The sequence below is a fragment of the Hirundo rustica genome, chromosome 15 (assembly GCF_015227805.2).
Source record: "Hirundo rustica isolate bHirRus1 chromosome 15, bHirRus1.pri.v3, whole genome shotgun sequence".
In the NCBI taxonomy this organism is placed as follows: domain Eukaryota; kingdom Metazoa; phylum Chordata; class Aves; order Passeriformes; family Hirundinidae; genus Hirundo; species Hirundo rustica.
The window spans coordinates 15,620,028-15,639,486 of NC_053464.1; the positions used below are offsets into that span (position 1 = coordinate 15,620,028).

Here is a 19,459-nt window from a genome sequence, read left to right on the forward strand (position 1 = left end):
GGCCCGGCCCCCGCCGCTTCCGGCCCTGCCCTCCCCGCACCGCACGTGATCGGGGCCCCCGGCCCGGATGTCCCGCCCGCAGCCCCGCACGGCGCTCGGCTCTCCCCGCGCCGTTCTCCCCGTTGCACCGGGTGCTGCTGCGCTATGTGGGACCGAGCTCCCCGGCGGGGCCGCCCGTCCCCGCACAGCTCCAAGCCCGCATCCCGTTCGGTTAGCCCCTAGCAGCTCCCGGACTACAGCTCCCGGTGTGCCTTGCGCTCCCGCCGCCGCTTCCTGGACGGGGCGCCGCGCCCCACGCGCTCTCATTGGGGGCTGCGCATATCCATGAGCGCGCGGACCAATGGGCTCCGAGTTCCGCTGGGAGCTGCCCAATGAGAGGCGGCGGGGGGCGCGGCCGCAGGGGCGGCGGCAGCGGCCGGGCCCCGCGCGCTCCATGGCGGCCGCTGCCGGCCCCGACGAGGCGGACGAGGCGGTGCGGGGAACGTGCGAGGACGCGTCCGTCTGCAAACGGTACCGGAGCCGGGGCAGCACCCGCCCGTCTCCCTGCGCACCGGCCGCGGCCCCGCGGCGGGGCTGGGCAGTGGGGGGGCGATGCTCGGGCGGCTCCCGGGGAGCGGCCCCGTGCTCTGCCGGTGCCGGGGCTGTGCGCGGGGATCAGCTCGGAGCTGATCCCGGTGAGTGCTCGGGGGAACCCCCGAGTGAGGACAGGGGGTGCTCCGAGCGCCGGCTCCAGGGATCGACCCGCCACTGCGCCCCAAACCTCCCCCTGCTGCTGCTAACCCTGCCGGGGGTGTCTGTAAACCAACCTGCAGTGCTGGCCAGTAGCTAATAGTGTATGGTAGTGTTTGATATCTCAGGGAAGAGCTCTGCACCCCAAACCTCCCCCTGCTGCTGCTGCTAACCCTGCCGGGGGTGTCCATAAACCAACCTGCAGTGCTGGCCAGTGGCTAATAGAGTATGTAGTGTTTGATATCTCAGGGGAGAGCTCTGCACCCCAAACCTCCCCCTGCTGCTGCTGCTAACCCTGCCGGGGGTGTCTATAAACCAGCCTGCAGTGCTGGCCAGTAGCTAATAGCATTCGGTAGTGTTTGATATCTCAGGGAAGAGCTCTGCACCCCAAACCTCACCTTGCTGCTGCTGCTAACCCTGCCGGGGGTGTCTATAAACCAACCTGCAGTGCTGGCCAGTAGCTAATAGTGTATAGTAGTGTTTGATATCTCAGGGAAGAACCAACACGATGTTTCTCAGATTTCTTTCCTTCTCCCCCTCCGGGATGGGCGCCGGGAGAGGGATGAGTTTCATTCCCTGTTGTGCCTGGGTGTGAATTTTAACCTCTGCTGTTGCTGTTTGGTTGAGCTGTCCTTTTTGGGTTTGTAGCAGCAGGTTGTTGAGTTTGGTTGGAGAGTTTTCCTTTTGGAATCAGTTGTGAAACTCCTAAGTTCTGCTAAATCAGAGTAACACTGTGCTAAACTGATATTCCTGATGTGTAGAAGCTCTGGGATAAGTGCAAACACCTTGACATATAACAGAGTGTAGAAATAAAGCCAGATTTGTATGTCTTAGGAGCTGGAAACACAATTCATCCTCTGGGTCCCACAGGAGGGAATATTTGAGATTTAGATCTTTGCTCACAAAATTTCGTCCAATAGCAAAGAGGCCATTAAAAAGATGCTTGTTAAATATGGCAACAGCTAATTTTTCTAACTAAACTTTATATAATCTCTTAGTTCAAACAGTTCCACACGTGGAACAGATTTTTAAACCTGCATGTGCACACCCGGCCCAGAGGGACCTTTCCAGCCTGTGTATCTTTTTGGGTCAATTTTGGTGGTCTCATTTCATAACTCTCTCTTTTCCCTGCTGCTGCACAGGTTTGCTGTGAGTGTTGGCTACTGGAAGGACCCTTACATCCAGTATTTTGTGAGACAAGCCAAAGAAAGGAAAGCACCTGAGATCAACAGAGGCGAGTTGGGATGCGAACGGGGCCACCTCACCTGTCCTGACAAAACCTCTGCACACCGGGAGTGAGGGGGGAATGTGGGGCAGAATGAGACAGGGGTTCTTCACAGCACTAATTCCATGCTGTGTCTGATCTTTTAAATACCCATCTGTGAATCAAAACTCTCTTCCTTTGCTTTCTGTATTCTGAGTGGGCTGTCTCTGTGTGTCCCTGTGCAGAGATCTCCTCAAAGCAGTCAGAAATGTTGGTTTGACCCAGGACAGTTGGGTCTCTGCAAGTATAGAATTATTCTGCTCTGCTTGAGCTGAAACTTGACTAAAACTTCAACCCAAGGAGCTGAGTTTTATCAGCGCGTGAGGTTTTGTTTGTAATTAAAAAAGAAGAACAAAAGCCCTGAGGTATCTTGCAAAGAGGGCATTATTCTTCCTACAGGCTGCCTAAAGATCTTCCTGGCTGTTAGACACGGAGGGTTACGTGACAATAACAATAATTTGTGTGTGGTGCAGGTTACTATGCCCGTGTGCACGGAGTCAGTCACCTGATCAAGGCTTTCCTGGAGAGGACAGAATGCAACTGTCAGATTGTAAATCTTGGGGCTGGCATGGACACCCTGTTCTGGAGGCTGAAGGTAAGGGGGGACAGGGACAGGCCTGGCTGGGGACACGGGGCTGGGGGACCCATGAGAGGCTGCCCTGGGCTCGTCCAGCCTGGCCCTGTCACACAGGGCAGCGTGCAGGGGAGAGCACAGCAGGAGCTCTCACTCAATCCCAGGACAGCTGGCCTTGGAAGGGACCTCTGGTGATCCAGTCCAGCCCCTGGCCAGGCAGCGTCACCTGGAGCAGGTGACACAGGAACGTGTCCAGGTGGGTTTGGGATATCTCCTGAGGGAGATCCACACCCTCCCTGGGCAGCTGTCCCAGGGCTCTGCCGTGTCAGGGCTCTGCTCTGTCCTCTGCCATGGAAGGAGGTTCTTCCTCACGTCAGGGTGGAACTTGTCGTGTTTTAGTTTCTGGCCATTGCTCCTCGTCCTGTCACTGAACAGTCTGGAACCACGCTGTGACACCCCTGGGAGGGATTTGTGTGGATTGATGGGATCCCCTCTCAGCCTTCCCTTCCCCAGGCTGACCAGGCTCAGCTCCCGCAGCCTCTCCTCATTACAGAGATGCTCCAGACCCCAGATCATCTCTGTGGCCTCTGCTGGACCCTCTCCAGCAGCTCCTGGTCGTTCCTGGAGATCAGGACTGGACCCTGGAGCTGTGCCCCACCAGGGACAAGTGCAGGATCATTCCCTGACCTGCTGCCACCCTTTCCCCACCTCCCCTGGGATTCCAGTTGTGAGTTTGTTTATGCAAATCATGGAATCACAGAGTGCTTTGGATTGGAAGGAATCTGGAAAATCATCCAGTCCCACCCTCTGCTATGGGCAGGGACACCTTCCTCCATCCCAGGCTGCTCCAAGGCCCATCCAGCCTGGCTTTGGACACTTCCAGGGATCCACAGCTTCTCTGGGCAGCTTGTTCCATAGACAGGAGTGTTTGTGTGTGTGTGCAGTTCATGGAAATTCGGTTACTCGGGTGTTGTATGATGGTATCACTCTGGGTGAACACACCTCTGAGTGAATTGCCTTCCCATTAGCACTACATCGGTAAATTTGGGCTCTGGAGGGAAGCCTGAGGAGCATTTTGCTTGGTCACAACTCATTGTATTCCATCAGTGGAAGGGAGACAGCTCTGATTTTTTTTTTTTTTGAGATGTGAAGCTTTTATCTTACCTGCATTCCTATAAAAGCTCTGCCAATAAAGTGCTTTGTGACTTTGAAATCACTGAAAACGGTGATTTTAAAAGCTGAAGTGGGGCCTGTAATTCCAATTCTTTGTCCGTGCAGAGAGCAGGTGTGGTGTAATGAATGTGCAGAAGCTGGCAGCCAGTCGCTGGAGTGTTGAGGGCTCTGAGTGCTGCTTTCATCTCAGAAACCCAGGGGCTGACAGCCAGAACGGGCAGCAACATCCATCACAGAGGGGCTGCTGCACAGGGAGACACTTGGCACAGCTCCTCCACCAGGCTGGGAACTTGTGCCAGCGTGGAATGGAGAGCTTTCCTCTCTTTTGTAGTCCAGGCAGGCTGGTGTGCTGTGCCCTGGCTGTGGGCTGGAGGAGAGCTGGAATGTGGTCACTGTCTGGGTGAGCCTGGCAGAACGTTCCTGGTTCTTTCCTTGGAAGGCTGTGCTGAGAACGGGGGTAAATGCTGCGGCACATTCCTGTTGCTGAGCTCTCCCAGGTCCCCAGAACAGATGGCTGGAGTGTGTCTCAGTGACCTGGTGTCTGGGATCAGAGTCCTTCTGCCCCTCTGGAGACATCCCCACCCCTCCTGGACACGTTCCTGTGCCACCTGCTCTGGGGGACCCTGCCTGGGCAGGGCTTGGACTGCATGAGCTCCAGAGGTCCCTTCCAACCCCAGCTATCCTGGGATTCTGTGATTACATAAATATTGAATAATTCCTTTAACTCTTCGAGGGCATTCTAATGTCTCTCAGCTGGGTTTTGTTGGATTTGAGGGGGTTCTGAGCTGTGGGACATTGTTACACCGCTGTTACAAGTGCCAGCGTAAGCCAAACCAGAACTGCTCAGGATGTGAGGTTCTGTCTTGTCCCGTGCACGTGGAACTGGAGTGTCCCTAATTCGAGTGTCTTCCTGCAATTCCCAGGATGAAAATCTTCTCCCTAGAAAATATTTTGAAGTGGATTTTCCAATGATCGTTGCAAGAAAAATACATAATATCAAGTAAGTGTGAGGCCAGTGTTCAGCTGTGGGAGAACGGCTGTCAGTCAGTGTGTTTATTTCATCTCTGCTGAGAAACTCTTCCTCTTCTGGGGTGTGAGGGTGGGCAGTTCCTGGCACAGGGTGCCCAGAGCAGCTGTGGCTGCCCCTGGATCCCTGGCAGTGCCCAAGGCCAGGCTGGACAGGGCTGGGAGCAGCCTGGGACAGCGGGAGGTGTCCCTGCCATGGCAGGGTGGCACTGGGCGGGATGGGGGGACCTTTCCCAACCCATTCCCTAAGTGTGTAGGATAAGGGTTCGTGTGCAGGCAGGCCCTGTCCCGGGCTGCAGAGGGTGTGAAAGCTTCAGGGAGCCACACAGAGTCCCTGTGTGGCAGGGACACTTCTGACAAATCGAGGTGATTAAGTCATGGTGCTGAATTCCCATGATTAAGTGACGGTGCTGAATTCCCAGATGTGCCTGTTCGGCTGCTGCTGCACGGGAATATCCTGGGGGGATGAACCCATTTAGGGTTATTGAGGACCCAGTACGGAGGACCTGGATTTCTCTTGAAAGATTCTCTCAAAACTTGGAGAAATTATGTATAAACTCAGCTCCAACTTCGCCAGACTTGCAAAGGTTTTCCTTTCCAGCAGAGGGCAGAGAAATTCCCTCGGCTGCTTCACACACACACACACACACACACACACACATATATATATATATGTTAAGAAAAAAGCTGTAAGCACACTGTTCAACGGTCTCAACTACTCTGAGATGCTTCTTCCTTCTTCCCACAGATCAAAACCTCCCCTGTCAAAACCAATTATGGAATCCCATTCAGGGGACTCTCTTCTAATAGGTGAGTCATCTTCAAACTCAGTCAGTGATGTACTGCAGCACTTTTAAAACTTTTCTGATCATTTTGTTCTGCTATGTGGGCAGGCTTTTAATGTTTGAAATGCTGTTTGGACAGAGAATTGGGAGGGAAAAGCAGCTTTTTTCTTCTCTTACAGACTCCTGCCCATTTGTTCCATGTCATATTGGAAATGTCTTCTCTTTAAGTGGTTTTATTCTGGCAGAAAGTTGTTGGGTTTTTTCTCTTTCTTTCATATGTAGCTCCTTTTCTGTCACAGGAAAGTAAAAAGTGCTACACAGAGGCATGGATACTGGATTAAAATATCTGTCAAGTGTTTATCTGCTTTCTGTCTCATTAAGAGCACAAATCTTTGCATTTAGCAGAGTTTTTACAGCAGAAACACAGCCTGCATAGTCCAGGCTCCTGAGCCAGTGCTGTTTGTTCCATTTTAGTGTTAAAAGGATGATAATTTCAGGTGATGTGATGTACTCTTGTGGTTTCTAACCTCATTACAGAACAGAAGGTTTTGAACTCCTCATTCCTGTGAGTGCCCAAGGCCAGGCTGGACAGGGCTTGGAGCAACCTGGGATAGGGGAAGGTGTTCCTGCGTGGCAGGGGTGGCCCTGGACGGTCTCTGAGGTCCCTCCCAGCCCAAGTCATTCTGTAATTGTATGTTTGTGTCAGGACTGCGCTTGAAAACCTTTTTACTTGTGGAAAATTCCCTGGGTTCCCTGAGTTCGTGTTCTCCGTGCAGATGCTGAGCTGTAGCGGCTGCTTCAGACAATTAAGAGGGGCAGTAATTAATTCCCTGCACCCAGCACAGCAGCTGCCCTGTGTGCCCCTGGCAGAGCCTGCTGTGACCACCTGTGTCCCTTCCATGGGCACAGTCCCTGCCCAGGCTCTGGGCACGTTCTGCAGATGTTCCTGTTGCACGTTTCTGTGTCTTCACTCCCCAGCGCTGCTGATGTCCTTGGAAGGGCAGAGTTCTCCCTTGGGGCCTCCAAAGGTGAAAGCCCAGAGCTCCAGCTCAGCAGGAGAGGAGCCCTGGCTTCCAGGCAGGGGCACTTCTGAGCCCAGGGAGATGTGCTGCACCAGCACTGTGCCAGGGGCACCCCTGGGTCCGTGCCAGGGGCTGGCCCTGTGTTCCTGCAGGGCTGCAGGTACCTCTGGAGCAGCAGAGCACCTGCCCTGCTGTAATCTAGGGCTCTTAACAGCCAGTTCCCACAGCACGGGGCTGGACTGGTTTCTCTGGAGCTGCTTCTCTGGCTCCTCCTCAGTGCTGGGTGTTAAAACTTCAGTCACAACCTCGCCGTTGCCAGGCTGGGCTCTGCTGCACCGGGGTCTTTGGGATGCAGCAGCGTGTCCAGGACTCGTGGAGGTGTTGTGGAGCTCCAGTCTGAGCTGAGCCCCAGCCACAGGTCAGATCCAGTGAGGTCTCTGGGAACTCTGGTTTAGGGATCAACTGATGGAGCTGCTTTGTGGGGAGGTGCCAGCAGAAGAGGTGCTGGAATAAGCAGATAAATCAAACAGATGAGCAGAGAGTTCTTACAGATCTAAAGGGACTGGGCAGGGAATTTGCTCAGCTGCTGGTTGGTAGGTGCCCTGTCATTTGAAACTGTCTCCTGGAAGGTTGTGGCTGGGGCTCAGGTGGGCTCCAGGGGACATCCAGGGAGCCCCAAGCCTGTGGGGCTGATGTCTCTACTGAGCAAATCGAACACACAGACCCGGGGGGGCACAGGAATCGTAGGCTGTGTTGGGAAAGAGTCACCATGGCCTTTGGAAGGGTAAGCTGTGCTTCCCACGTCTGTTGGAGCTCTCCAAGTCAGCATACCTATTGGAAAAGGACGCCGCTGTAGTGCTTGGATTTCAGGAATGTGTTTTGACTGTGTCCCATGCCAAAGTGTGCCAGAGAAGTGGCACCGTGGCTGTGGGGAGGGAATGGTTCTCATATGGATGAGGAGCTGGGATGGAGGGCGAGCATATGTTGTTCATTTTCGTTATGGAGGAGATGGAGATCTGTGCTTGAGGATATGTTGTTGTTCAACACTAAGAAAAAATTGGGAAAATAGAGTGATTAGTAAGTGGCAGCTTGTTGGCAAATCCAAACTCTGAAGAGTGGTAAAGAACTGTAGAAGTATCTTGTGAAATTAGTGACTTGATGATGATTTCAATGTGGATTAATAGAAAGTGATGCACAAGGGGGGAAAAACAGTTTGTGCCTCACATGTCAATGATTATTGCTGCCTTCCTGCAGGATCTGGCTATTAGAATAAATAGATGGAAGAAAGGATGAGCTCAGTAATGGCACAGAAATGCAAAGCAATTTTAAGTATTTTTGAGAAAAAGCTGGAAAAACAACTTAGGTGCAGTGTTGGTAGGGGTTTCCTCTCTTTGACTTTTCCCTCTGGAGGGTTGGGTATCATCCATGGGCTGGTATCACCTTTGGTCTGGCAGCTGTTAGACTGTGCAGTGCTCTGGGACTGCCGCTGGCACAGGTAGGGAAGTGTTCAGGTTTCTGTGGGGATGTGGGCAGGGATTTTAGAATCCCGTCCCTCCCTGGGCCTGCCTCCCCCCATCAGCTCACACTCCTGTCTCTGTTGTACCGGGAATGGTTTGTTTCGATTGTTTGGAATTTTGGTTGTGAGTTGTGCTGATCTGGACTGGCAGGATCGAGGTTCTCTCTCTGCTTTTCTGAATCTTTTCACGCCAGGAAGCTGCTGCTAATCCCCAGCCTCAGTGGCTTCAGGGCAGCGTGTGCTGGGCAGGCAGAGCGGGAGCTGGAGCCCAGGAACGCAGCGAGGTGTCCCCTCAGTGTGACACAGCTCCAGGGCACAGCTGGAGCCCAGGAACGCAGCGAGGTGTCCCCTCACGGTGACACCCTGCGGCAGCACCCCAGCAGATTGTTCTCAAAGTTCAGTGGCACTATCTGCTGGGTGTTGCTGGTGCTGGGAGGTCACTGCTGCACCTTTGTGACCTTGGCAGGCGCAGCCTGCGCCCGGTGAACTGTTTGTTCCCTCTGTGTGCCTCTCACACCTCCTGCCCTGCCTGGGCCAGCCTGGCTCTCTGTCCTTGCAGCTCCCCTCCCTGCCCAGGCTCTGCTGTGACCCGGTGCCGGTGTCAGGGGGACTTGCAGGGGTTGCCCTGAGCTTCCAGGACCAGGTGAGTGTGTGGCAGTGCCCTGGGGGAGGCCTGAGCTGGCGGAGAGCAGCGAGCCGAGCAGGCTGCAGGGGCTGCTGCTTTGTGAAGCTGCCAGAGATGCCTTAGCATGAAAACCCTAATGAAGTCTCTTGGAGTCAGTAGTATCCTGCATGCTGTCTCTTGGAAAACCTCCAGGAAGCTGTTGCACTAATGTGAGAAGAGAGTAAGAGAGGAAAGCGGAATTCTTGTGGCGGAGGAAGAGCTCGGTGTGCCTGGAGGCTGCAGTGCAGCAGGGTCAGGGCAGCAGGGAGGGCCGAGGCCGCCCCCCAACACAGCACTGGCTTCTCCCAGCGCTGCTGCGCAGAAAAGATTCAGTGTGCTGAGGTCAAAAGGCAGCTGTAAGCAGCTCCTGCTGCTGTTCAGTTACTGCCAGCTTGTCTTGTTCTATCGCTGTGAAATTTGAACCACTTGTGTTGTTACCTCTGTACCAGAAGCCGTGGAAAATCAACATCCAAGTGCGTGCGGTGCGTGCCTGGGGCAGGGCGTTCTCCATCTCCATGGATTATCCCTGGAGAGCTGAACCCTGGGCCTGGGCCACCAGAGCCTGCCTGGGGTGCTGGGGTGCCGGGGCTCATCTTTCTCCTCTCCCCTGCCTTGTATTTCTCAGGTTAAATCTGAGTTTGGTGTTTCTCAAACCTTCATTTCAGCCAAGTCCAGAGAGATTCTTTGTACGTGGCTGAGTGTGAGCATCACACAAATCCCCGGGGCAGCTCTAGAGGAGAACACCCAACCAAGCAACCTCCCTAAGAGCAAACACGAGCTGGGTGTGCCTGGGTGGGAATTAGTGCCTGGAATATGGGATTTTCAGTGTCTGAGGCCACCAACCGTCTGTGGCTGTGCCAGCATTAGGGCAGCTGGCCTGAGTCACAGCACTGCAGTGAGAATGAACAGAGGCCTTTGAACGTTCACAGCAGATCAATTCAGTTAAAACAAACTCTTGTTCCTCACAAGAAATCAATGGGGACCCCGTGAGCCTGCTGCCAAGCTGGAGCTTGGTTTTCCTCTTCCAGCTGCCCCGTGGATTTGTAAAATCCAGGAGCTGTAAAATCCATTTGCAGCAAGGCTGCTCGGTGTTGGGCAGCAGATTGCTCCCGTTGACACTTCACAGGTTGTCCTGAGTGGGCAGGAGCCCGCAGGGAACATCCCAGTGCAGCCCTGGCCCTGCAGAGCCCGAGCACCTCCAGCTCTGCGGGAGGGCAGGAGCTGGTGCCAGCATGTCCCAGCACTCCAGCAGTTTTGGGGATGTTTCTGCCCTCCAGGCTGGGGACAGCGGCAGTTCCAGCTGTCCCCAGCTGCCACCAGGGATTGCTGCCGGAGGGGGAGGTGGTGGAGCAGTTGGAGTTTGCCAAGTGTGATCAGAAAAGGGGGAAATTTGGGTGAGATTCCGAGGAGCAATCCTTCCCTGGGAGGGTGGGGAGGCCCTGGCACGGGTTCTGTGGCTGCCCCATCCCTGGCAGTGCCCAAGGCCAGGCTGGGGCAGCCTGGGACAGTGGAAGGTGTCCCTGCCCGTGGCAGGGATTGGCACTGGATCAGCTTTAAGGTCCCTTCCAATCCAAAGCAGTTGAGGATTTTAGGATAAAAATGCTCGAATGGGAGTGATGTGAGCACGGCACGTTTGCTTCCACCTTGGGCTCCTTGTGCTCCTTCTCTCCTGGATCGCAGAAAAAGTTCTGTGGTTTATTTCTGGCTTTTATTTCTGCTCTTTATTGATGTATTTGTGTGTCCAAGCTGGACAGGGAGCTGGCATTAATTCCCTACTAATTGTGGTGGCTGACGCTCGCTGTGCCGTATCCAAGGACAGAAACCAATCCCTATTTAAGCACTTCCCTGTGTGTGGTGGGGTTTTTGGGTGGCTTTTTTTGATGCCATTATCATGGCCTTGATGTAATCACTTAAATAGAAGGGTGTGGGAAGTAGTAAAGCTATTACAGAACATGCACATGGAAAAAGCCTTGACTCAAAATGTTGAATCATTTGCCGCACAACTTTTTTTTTTCTTTTTTTTCCCTCTCTCTTTTCTTCCCTTGTAACTCTCTTTCTGAACTGTTTCTGATTCCTGGATCCGCTCCCAAGCGTTGCTGGAATGGCAGCTATTGTCACTTGCTAGTGCCACTTTCAGGGGCTTGGTCACTTGAAAACTAAACAGAGGTGCATCCTCTGGAGTGTTTGATCACTGCTTGATGTAATAATTGAGAAAACCCACACTTGTCACCAATTGTTTTTGTTCCCCTCTCCTGAAATGGGAATCTGTTTCATCCTGGCCCTTCAGCCACTTGGCTTCTCTTCTCTCCTCCCTCCAGCTGTGCCAGGGGAGGCTCAGGCTGGACGTCAGGAGGAATTTCTCCGTGGAAGGGATGGTCAGGTGCTGGAAGGGGCTGCCCAGGGAGGCCTGGAGTGCCCTCCAGGAAAGCTGAGGTGTTCCAGAGCCATGCCAGTATTCCTGCAGGACCCTGTTGTACCCAGGGGAATAGCTGTTGCTCAGAATGCCTTCTCTAGTTTGACTCTTTCCTTAAATGCCACCCCTAAACCACACCCAAAGGCTAAATGATGACTTTTGCTTTGGCTGCAAGCCTATGTCTGCTCCCCATATTTATTATATAACTGCAGCTATGGTTAATTTATATAACTCTCTCTGTTGTTAATATTTGAGCTATTGTCACTTAGCTTAGTTTTTCAGAAATCGATGTACTTTCGTGTAGTTCCTGTGTACATACACTGGGCCATCCATCTAAGATGAATCTCCAAACAAACCAAAAAAAAATCCTGCCTTTAATCTTCCCATTTCTCTCCTCTCTGCATTCCTGGAAACCATGGTAACAGCTGGGATAACCTCAGCTTCAGCGTGGCTGCAGAGGGAGAGGGGAGGCTCAGAGCAGGCTCTGGTGCTGATGGAGCACCGGGAAGCACAACGAGGAAGGGAATTCGTGGTTTCAAAAGAAGAGTTTGCTGCTCATAGTTGGGTGTAACAGACCAAACTTTGGCTCCCAGTGCGTGTGCTCCTGTGGGGTTTGTCTGATTCGCAGCTCCAGCATCCCTCTCATTTGTGGCGTTGGTCTCTCCACGTTTTTGCCTTGCAGACTCCCACAGCCTGGACTCCAGTCGATATTCCATAGTGGGAGCAGACCTCCGTTTCCCATCAGATCTGGAGGAAAAGCTAAAGAAACATAGCTTGGATATGCAGTAAGATCACAGGGGTTTAATTGGTTCTTTGTTTGTTTTTTTAATTTTTGAATTGGGGCTTGTGGAAGCGCTTGTTCAAGGCCAGGTTGGACAGGGCTTGGAGCTGGGACAGTGGAAGGAGTCACTGCCCGTGGCAGGGGTGGCACTGGCTGGTCTCCATGATCCCTTCCAACCCAAACCATCCCAGGATTTGTGATTTCTCACTTTTATCTCGGTGATTATTTTCTGTGGCCTCCTCTTAAACCCCTGCTGTTCCCTAAACCTTTTGGTGGGACTGCGGTGGAGTCCTTGGGATCTGAATCCCAAAGCTCCTCTGGGGTTTTCTTGTTCACCATGAGGCTTTGGGGGGGCAGGAGTTGAGTTTTTGAGTGGATGATGGACAGACCTTTAAAATCTAAGCAATATAAATAGCAGCGATCTGGCTGGGTGGGAGAGAGCATATGGGGAAGCAGAATGCATCAAATTGCCATTTAATTCTTTACACTTCCATCCTCTGAAATGTTGCCTTGCTTGCCTACATCGCTGCTCCTTGTGGAATTTCTCCTGCTTCTAGTGACTTTTTTTCCCCCTTTCATTCCAGCAATTAAAAGCAAACTCAATAATTGTGAAGAAAATCTCTCGTGTGGATGTCTATTTTTGTTGTTTGGTGGATGGAGGGGGAAGAGGCAACGTGCAAACTATGGATTACATTTTGTTAGATAATAATATGTGAAGATTGTTTTACAGATACTGAACAAATTTATCTAATTAAAATTCTTCTTAGAACTTTTTTTTTTTTAAGAGAAAAGTTGGGGGTTTTTTTTCAGTTTGTTATTAATGCCTGATTTCACTGATCTCTACAAGAGTGTGAGCTGTGTTGCAGAGGGAATTCTAACACAATTGTCCTGCAGAGGGAATTTGAGCACACCTCAGCTCCTGCTGTCAGAGAGGACTTCCAGAGTGCACACTGTTCTGTGCTCGGGGCTGACTTTGGGGAGATGGAGCCCTAAAACCTCTGGTTCACAACCACGGGAGTCTCCCGTGGTTCATTAATTCACAGCTGCCAGAAAACCCAGTTTTAGTCAATGTGACGAAGAGATTTCATTCAGCCCTCGGTGTCTAGTTCAGGAAAAATGGAGCTCTTTCAGGAGATTCTGCAGACATGAAATGACTTGCTTGCTCCCAGCCCTTAGCAGATTTTTCTCGTTCTTTTCCTTTTGGAAATGGCGTTCTCCTTTGGTTTTGTTTTGCAGTTTGCCAACGCTGCTGGTGGCCGAGTGTGTGCTGGTTTACATGACCCCCCAGCAGTCTGCAAACCTGCTCAAGTGGGCAGCGAGCGCCTTCCCCGTGGCCATGGTTATCAATTATGAGCAGGTAAAACCAAAGGGGCGTTTTGAGGCCGGCATTGTTGTCATTAAAATTGCTCTCCTAGGTGGGAGTTGCTGAGGAGTGAGAGTGGGCCACGTCCTTTTGTAGAAACAGCAGTTTCTGCTCCGTTTCTGCAGTAATGTGTTTTAACTTGTAGCTTGGTTAGCTCATTGTAGAGAAAATACAGCTATTCTGAAAGACAATTTCTGGGCCGTGTTGAAGCAAAATAATTGAGACTTAATCCATCTGTGGAAAAAACCGCAGAATATTGATTTAGCTAAAGCAGAGGGAAAAGAAACGATGCTGAGTGCTGGCCCTGGGTGTATGGCATTACATAATTACCTCTGTGTTCTTTGGCAAAGTGGAGCAGAAATCACATCAGCATGAACTCCGTTTGTCCCTGTGGAAGCGCAGCCCTGCCTCGGGGGAACGAGGTGGCTCCAGGAATTAGTGACAGGATCTTCCAAGCTGTAAATCACTGCTGGGGAGCTGAAAGCAGAGGCAGTTGTGCTGCCAGCCCGGTGAGGGCGGTGGCACTGTCCGGTGGCACTGTCCCCTGCCACCCAGGCTGCTCCTGAGGAGGAGGAGGAGGAGGAGGGAGTGAGAGCTGCAGTGGGGATGTGCCGCTCACTGATCCCCTGTGCATTTGGTGACGTAGGCAGTCCAAGGGTTTGAGCAGGCTCCTGCTTTTCCCCGTGGATCCCTGGTGGAGGGAAGGGGGAACATTCTGTCTCCTTCTCTCCCTGAGGTGAACATGAGGGACCGCTTCGGGCAGATCATGATCGAGAACCTGCAGCGGCGGCAGTGCAACCTGGCCGGGGTGGAGCTCTGCGCCTCCCTGCACTCCCAGGTGAGGGGCACACCGCCCAGGGGCTGGGCCTGAGCTCTGGTGACCTGGCTGCGGGTTCTGAGCAGGGGCCAGGGCAGGGTGGGGCAGTCTCTGAGCCCTTTGCTGGCCACGTTATCCTGGAGTCGGGGCATGGTCTGGCTTGGAAGGGACTGCAGAGATCATCCAGTGCCACCCCTGCCATGGCAGGAACACCTCCCACTGTCCCAGGCTGCTCCAAGCCCTGTCCAACCTGGCCTTGGGCACTGCCCGGGATCCAGGAGCAACCTCAGCTGCTCTGGGCACCCTGTGCCAGGGCCTCAACACCCTCCCAGGGAAGAATTCCTGCCCAGTATCCCATCTCTGGCACTCCATCCCTTGTAAACACTCTCCATGTTTCGTGTTGGCTCCTTCAGGTCCTGGCAGGCCACAGTTTGGTCACCCCAGGGCTCCTCTTTGGTAGCTGAATGTCAGTGGTGGCTCAGAACCTGCTGGTCAGAGCCCAGCCCAGCCTGGCCCTGCACTGAGCAGCAGCAGCACACCTTCAGGGAAGAGTTTGGGAGCTTTTGAGAGGACAGGGCAATCAGCTGCCCAGTGGAATCCTTGGTGGGAGCAGCTGCCCTCAGGTGTTTTCCCTGGAACGCTGTGAGAGCCGTGCTGCCCTTTGTTTTCCAGAGGGAGCGGCTGCTGGTGAGCGGCTGGGAAAATGCCCGTGCCATCGACATGATGAAGGTGTACAGCTCCCTGCCACAGGCTGATGTCAAAAGGTACCACCTCGGGACCCGAAAGTCATCCCCAGGTGCCATTTCCAAGGTCCTTCCCGTCCAGGTGTGGTGTGGGGGCTGCAGACACAACATTCCTGAGCCTGGAGCCCTGCAGAGCCTCAGGATAACGCCGGGATTGAGGATCCAGAGGGTGAACGCTGCCAGGAGCAGGCTGGAAGTAGTGATGGCTTATTTGGGTGTGACAGAAGGCATCTCCTGAGGGAAAATTTGCAGATGGAAGATGCCACAGAAATGCTGTGCTGACTTTTTGCAGTCCCCAGGATGTTCCTTGGGAAGATTTTGGCTGGGGTTAAGCCACGACACGTTGAAATCATGAGGGGGAGACTGCTGGCTCTGCAGAACTCGGAGCACAGAGCAGGGACTGGAGGCTCTTTAACAGTCACCAGTCTGCCTGGATTTTGTGAATATTTCTGCATGAAATGCTGAACAGTGGGAAATTTTAAGGGGCAGCTTCTTAGGGATATAATGTGAAATGTGAGCCGCTCATGGCTGGAATCAGCTGAGCGAGTTACCTTGGTCAAAACATTCATGTATGGGGGTTTCTCAAAGCCTGGAACTGAACAGGTGAGAGTGGAAATCAGAGGTGGTTTAAATAGGAACAGGGATGTGTGGTGGGACCATATGGCACTGGTGGAGACACAGAGCTCGTGCTTTCTCTGCGGCATTTTTGGCTACCTTGGATCTGTGCAGCTCCGTGCACTCGTTCCACACAAGGAAACAGGGTTATGTAAACTCTGTCCTCCAGTATCAGCGAGGCAAATGCTTTTTCTTCAGAAAAGCCTTTCCCAGAGGGTTCCTCTGCAGCACTTCACACCCAGGGGTGAATTTAGGAACTTTTGCCCCTTTAGATCCTCAGCAGCAGCCCTGGTGTTTGTGAGGAGTCGCACAGATGAGTCCTGGAAGGGGGAATTCCAGGGATGAGCAGTTGAAAGCACCCTGTGGGTCACTCGACTGGGTGGGAGCAGTGGTGCCGTCCTGGACAAATACCTGTGATTGTTCCCTGGAGAAGTGACTGCCTTTCTGGCCACAGTTTTCACTCCCATGGGGTGAACAATTCAGTAAAAATTCTGCTGGAGAGTCCGGCTCAAATCCCGACTTTTATTTCATCCCTACAGAATAGAAGCCCTTGAATTCCTGGATGAAAAGGAGCTGTTTGAACAACTGATGCAGCACTACTGCATCTGCTGGGCTTCCAAGGACAGCAGCAACCTGGGTAATGTTCTCCAGCACCTGGGGGTGATCCTGCCATGGAAATGTCCTGTGGGAGGGCTGGGATCTTACCCCAGGGGCGCTGGAGCCCCCCTGCTCCAGGGTGCTGCTCCCTCCCTGGGCTGGGAGCACCTTCCAGCTGGGGATTGTCCCTCCACAGCCTTTGGAGGGTGCAGGGGCATCCGAGGGGGAGCCTGTCCAGCCCAGGGGAGCTGGAGCTGTTCCACCAGCAGATGCCGTATGGGTTACTTTAAATAGCTGCCTGCTTTATCCCATCAGTGCTAATTGCAAGGTTTACAAATCCCATGCATGGGAAGTGCCATATGGGCACACGGGATATGGAGGCACAGTGTCCTGACAACACCAAGATAAATTTGTATTCCTTATCCCAGGCTTCTCTGCACTGTCCCCATTTGCAGCCATCTGACACTGAAGTTTTCCACGCCGCTTTCTCCCTGGGGGAGAATATTCCCTCTGAAATGAGCCCTTTTACGTGTTCCTTTTGTTCTTCAAATTCTGCCTCTCCTGGACTGGGATTTCTGTGAAAGAGAGACTTGTTTTAGGCTTCCTGTAGCATTTGGATGTTGCTGCTGCTCAAGACGTGATAAAATGGGAGGAATTGTTGTTTGGCTGAAGGATGGATGTGTTTGTCCAGATTAGAAAGACAACGCTGCTGCAGTCACAGTTTGTCTCTGCTTCTGGCTGCAATTTCAGGGACTCCAGTCTTTCCAGAAAACCTCTGCCTGCTGCTTGTATCATTTCCCCCCCTCATCCTCTCTGCCCTTCCCCTGCTCCTGACAGAGTATCCAAGAGCAGATTTTATTGACTGTTCTCCTGCAAATGGGAATAGATTTGGTCTCTGCAGCCTGCCTGGGCAGCGAAGCCTCTGACAGAGCTGGTAAAGGGGATCTTCAAATAAAAACTGGTAAAAGGAGCTCTTCAACACCCTGTTGCTGCTGCTGTGACAGAGCTGCTGCCTTGTGCTGGTGCTCTCCTGAGTCCCCCAGAGCTGTGAGCTCAAAACCAATGTTCTCTGTGGGATTTCTTCAGGCTGGAAAGTGCTGACTGGAATACACAACTTATTTCAGAGGAGTTAATGCCCAAAAGTTCACCTGTTAGAGCAGCCCCTGTTTTGGGGGTGTCAGCAATGTGATTAGAGAAGGGCTGGGGGCAGTTTGGGGTGCTGAGGTTGAGGGGTGCGGGGTATCTTAGAATTTACAAAAGTCAGCGATCTCAAAGGTGATAATCAAGTGTCCAATGGACATGGCGTGGGTATGCCTCCATCTAAAGCAGGGCTCTTTTATCCAGAGGGAATTTACTGCCCTCATTTATGGTACCTTCCCCTGCTTTGTCCTCCTGATTTCATGGGCAGACCCCGAGGTTCCTGAGCATTGTGTTGTTCCCTTCTGCCATGCAAAACTCCAGTGCTCCTGCAAATTGATTTCATCAAATGAATTGCTGCATCGCAATCAAAACAGGGTTAGAGAAGTCCAGCCCAGCCTGTTTCCTGCTTTCCTCACACCAAATCCTTTATGCTTAAATTTAAAAAAAAAATGAAATAACTCTCCAAGCATCTTTCTTGCTGCACGTGGCTGCCCTTGGTGCAGTGAAGGGCAGGGAGGGTGAGAAGAAACCCTCCTTTCTTCCCTCAAATCCCTCTCTGTCTTCACACAGGTCTGGCAAACATCGACTTCTGAGGGCTGCAGGGAGGGAGCCCCGTGGCACGGAGAGGATGGGATTTGGGATTTGCACGTGCCAGCCCCGAGCCGTGCCTGGGCCAGCTCCTGGTGCCTTTGGGTGGTTCCAAGGAACACTTTGTGTGAGCAGGACTTGCCTCCCAGCCGTCTGACGTGGACTTGCACGAGGTGTCAGTACCTCCAGCGTAAAGCTTGCCTTCCCTAGTGTAAAGCTGGAAGTGAAGTGTTCTTGGATCCTTTGATTTCCCTCTTCTGTGTTTCCGTGGGTGTGTAACACGTGTTTGTGACAGGAGCCTGGAGCGCTGGGGAGCTCAGCACAGCGTCCCTGCCCTGTGCATGGCTGAGCAGGGAGGGAGTTCGGGGCGTTTCTGTTCTCTTCAGGTCTCATTTTGACGAAGTGGCGCCGTGTTGGCTTCTCCAGGCTTCCCTGCCGTGCAAGGCTGTCACTGCTGGGTGTTCTTGGGGAAGGGGGAAGGAGAAGGAGGGCCCTGACTGTGTTCTGTGACGTTCAGGAAACTGGAAAATAGACTTGATTCAACTGGGAAAAGCTTAGCTCGTGGTTTCAGCACTGGGATGCTGAAGAAAGAAATTAATCTCGATTTGCACTGCTTCTGGTAGTATCTTTACACCAGTTCCTCCTTCTCTCTCTCCCCTTAAAAGAAGCAAAAGAAAATCCCAACAGCAATGAAAGCCCTTGTCCTGTTGTTTGAAATTGGATCTTGCCACCTTCCTATGAGAAAAATAATAAATGTTTAGTATTTATAATTTGTCTCCTGTCTTACTTGCTAGAAGTGACCGGTTTCTGTCTGGTTTAGTGACATTTTTCCTCTCACCCAGTGCCTCACCAGGAGTATCCTTTTAAAGGAGCTGCTGGCAGGCCCAGAGCAGCTGTGGCTGTCGCTGGATCCCTGGCAGTGTCCCAGGCCAGGCTGGAGGGGGCTTGGAGCAGCCTGGGACAGGGGGAGGTGCCCTGCCCGTGGCACTGGGTGGCCTCGGAGGTCCCTTCAACCCAACCCCCTCTGGGATCCAGGGAAGTGACCTTTCCTTCAGGCATTGAAAATGAACCCAAACCCACCCAAGCCCAGCCCTGCAACGCCTGTGCGCTGCAGGAGCCTTCCTGAGCAGTCACTGCCCAGAGGCACCAGCACTGTCCTGCTCCTTCCTCGGGGGTTAAATGGGGAATTCAGAGTTGCATGAAAGCCCATCTCTGCTGTCAATTTAATTTTAGCCAGACCTCCTTTGGGACCATGTTCCCTAAACCTCCTGTAGCATCCTTCTGAGTGGGAGCCAGGCTGGAGTCGTGGCCGCCCCAGAACATCCAAATCTGTTCCTTTGGAGCCGGTCCCCCCTGGGGAACATCCCCTGAGCTGCTGCATTTCTCATCCCAGCGGGTTTGAGCGCGGCTCATTGCGGAGATCCGCTGGGCTCCATCAGTCCTTTGTGTCTCTTTGTCATAATCCCGTCCCTTTGTGTTTGGGAACAATGTCTCTGCTGGCATGAGGCACGTCCCGGTGCTCACAGTTCTATTTTGGGTGATGTGTGGTTTGCTCCCCAAAGGGAGAGCTCGGCCCCGGAGCGGGATGAGGCCCCACGGTGCCGCCCTGCCCTGCAGCAGCTTGGCTTCCCACTCCCAGCTCCTCAGCA

General features: G+C 52.9%; 1 protein-coding gene across 2 annotated transcripts; it reads left to right on the forward strand.

The window, feature by feature from the left end:
- Nucleotides 1–404: 404 nt before the first annotated feature.
- On the forward strand, nt 405–18,580 carry LCMT1 (leucine carboxyl methyltransferase 1). 2 transcript variants are annotated; one of them, XM_040079538.2, is made up of 11 exons: nt 405–510; nt 1,872–1,963; nt 2,467–2,588; nt 4,664–4,740; nt 5,515–5,576; nt 11,849–11,951; nt 13,184–13,304; nt 14,047–14,148; nt 14,800–14,891; nt 16,025–16,122; nt 16,511–17,770. In XM_040079538.2, the coding sequence occupies exons 1-11, from the start codon at nt 434–436 to the stop codon at nt 16,543–16,545; spliced, it is 981 nt and encodes a 326-aa protein (XP_039935472.1). In that variant the 5' UTR covers nt 405–433; the 3' UTR covers nt 16,546–17,770. The 2 variants fall into 2 exon arrangements, with proteins under 2 accessions (XP_039935472.1, XP_039935473.1); XM_040079539.2 differs by lacking the exon at nt 16,511–17,770 and adding an exon at nt 17,793–18,580 and having other exon boundaries at nt 413–510.
- The last annotated feature ends 879 nt before the right edge of the window (nt 18,581–19,459 follow it).

Bases quoted from the DNA above. Each gene is read 5' to 3' on its own strand.
- LCMT1 (XM_040079538.2), top strand. From the start codon at position 434: ATGGCGGCCGCTGCCGGCCCCGACGAGGCGGACGAGGCGGTGCGGGGA. The intron at 2,589-4,663 runs GTAAGGGGGGAC...TGCAATTCCCAG, and splicing joins CCCTGTTCTGGAGGCTGAAG to GATGAAAATCTTCTCCCTAG. The intron at 13,305-14,046 runs GTAAAACCAAAG...TCTCTCCCTGAG, and splicing joins TGGTTATCAATTATGAGCAG to GTGAACATGAGGGACCGCTT.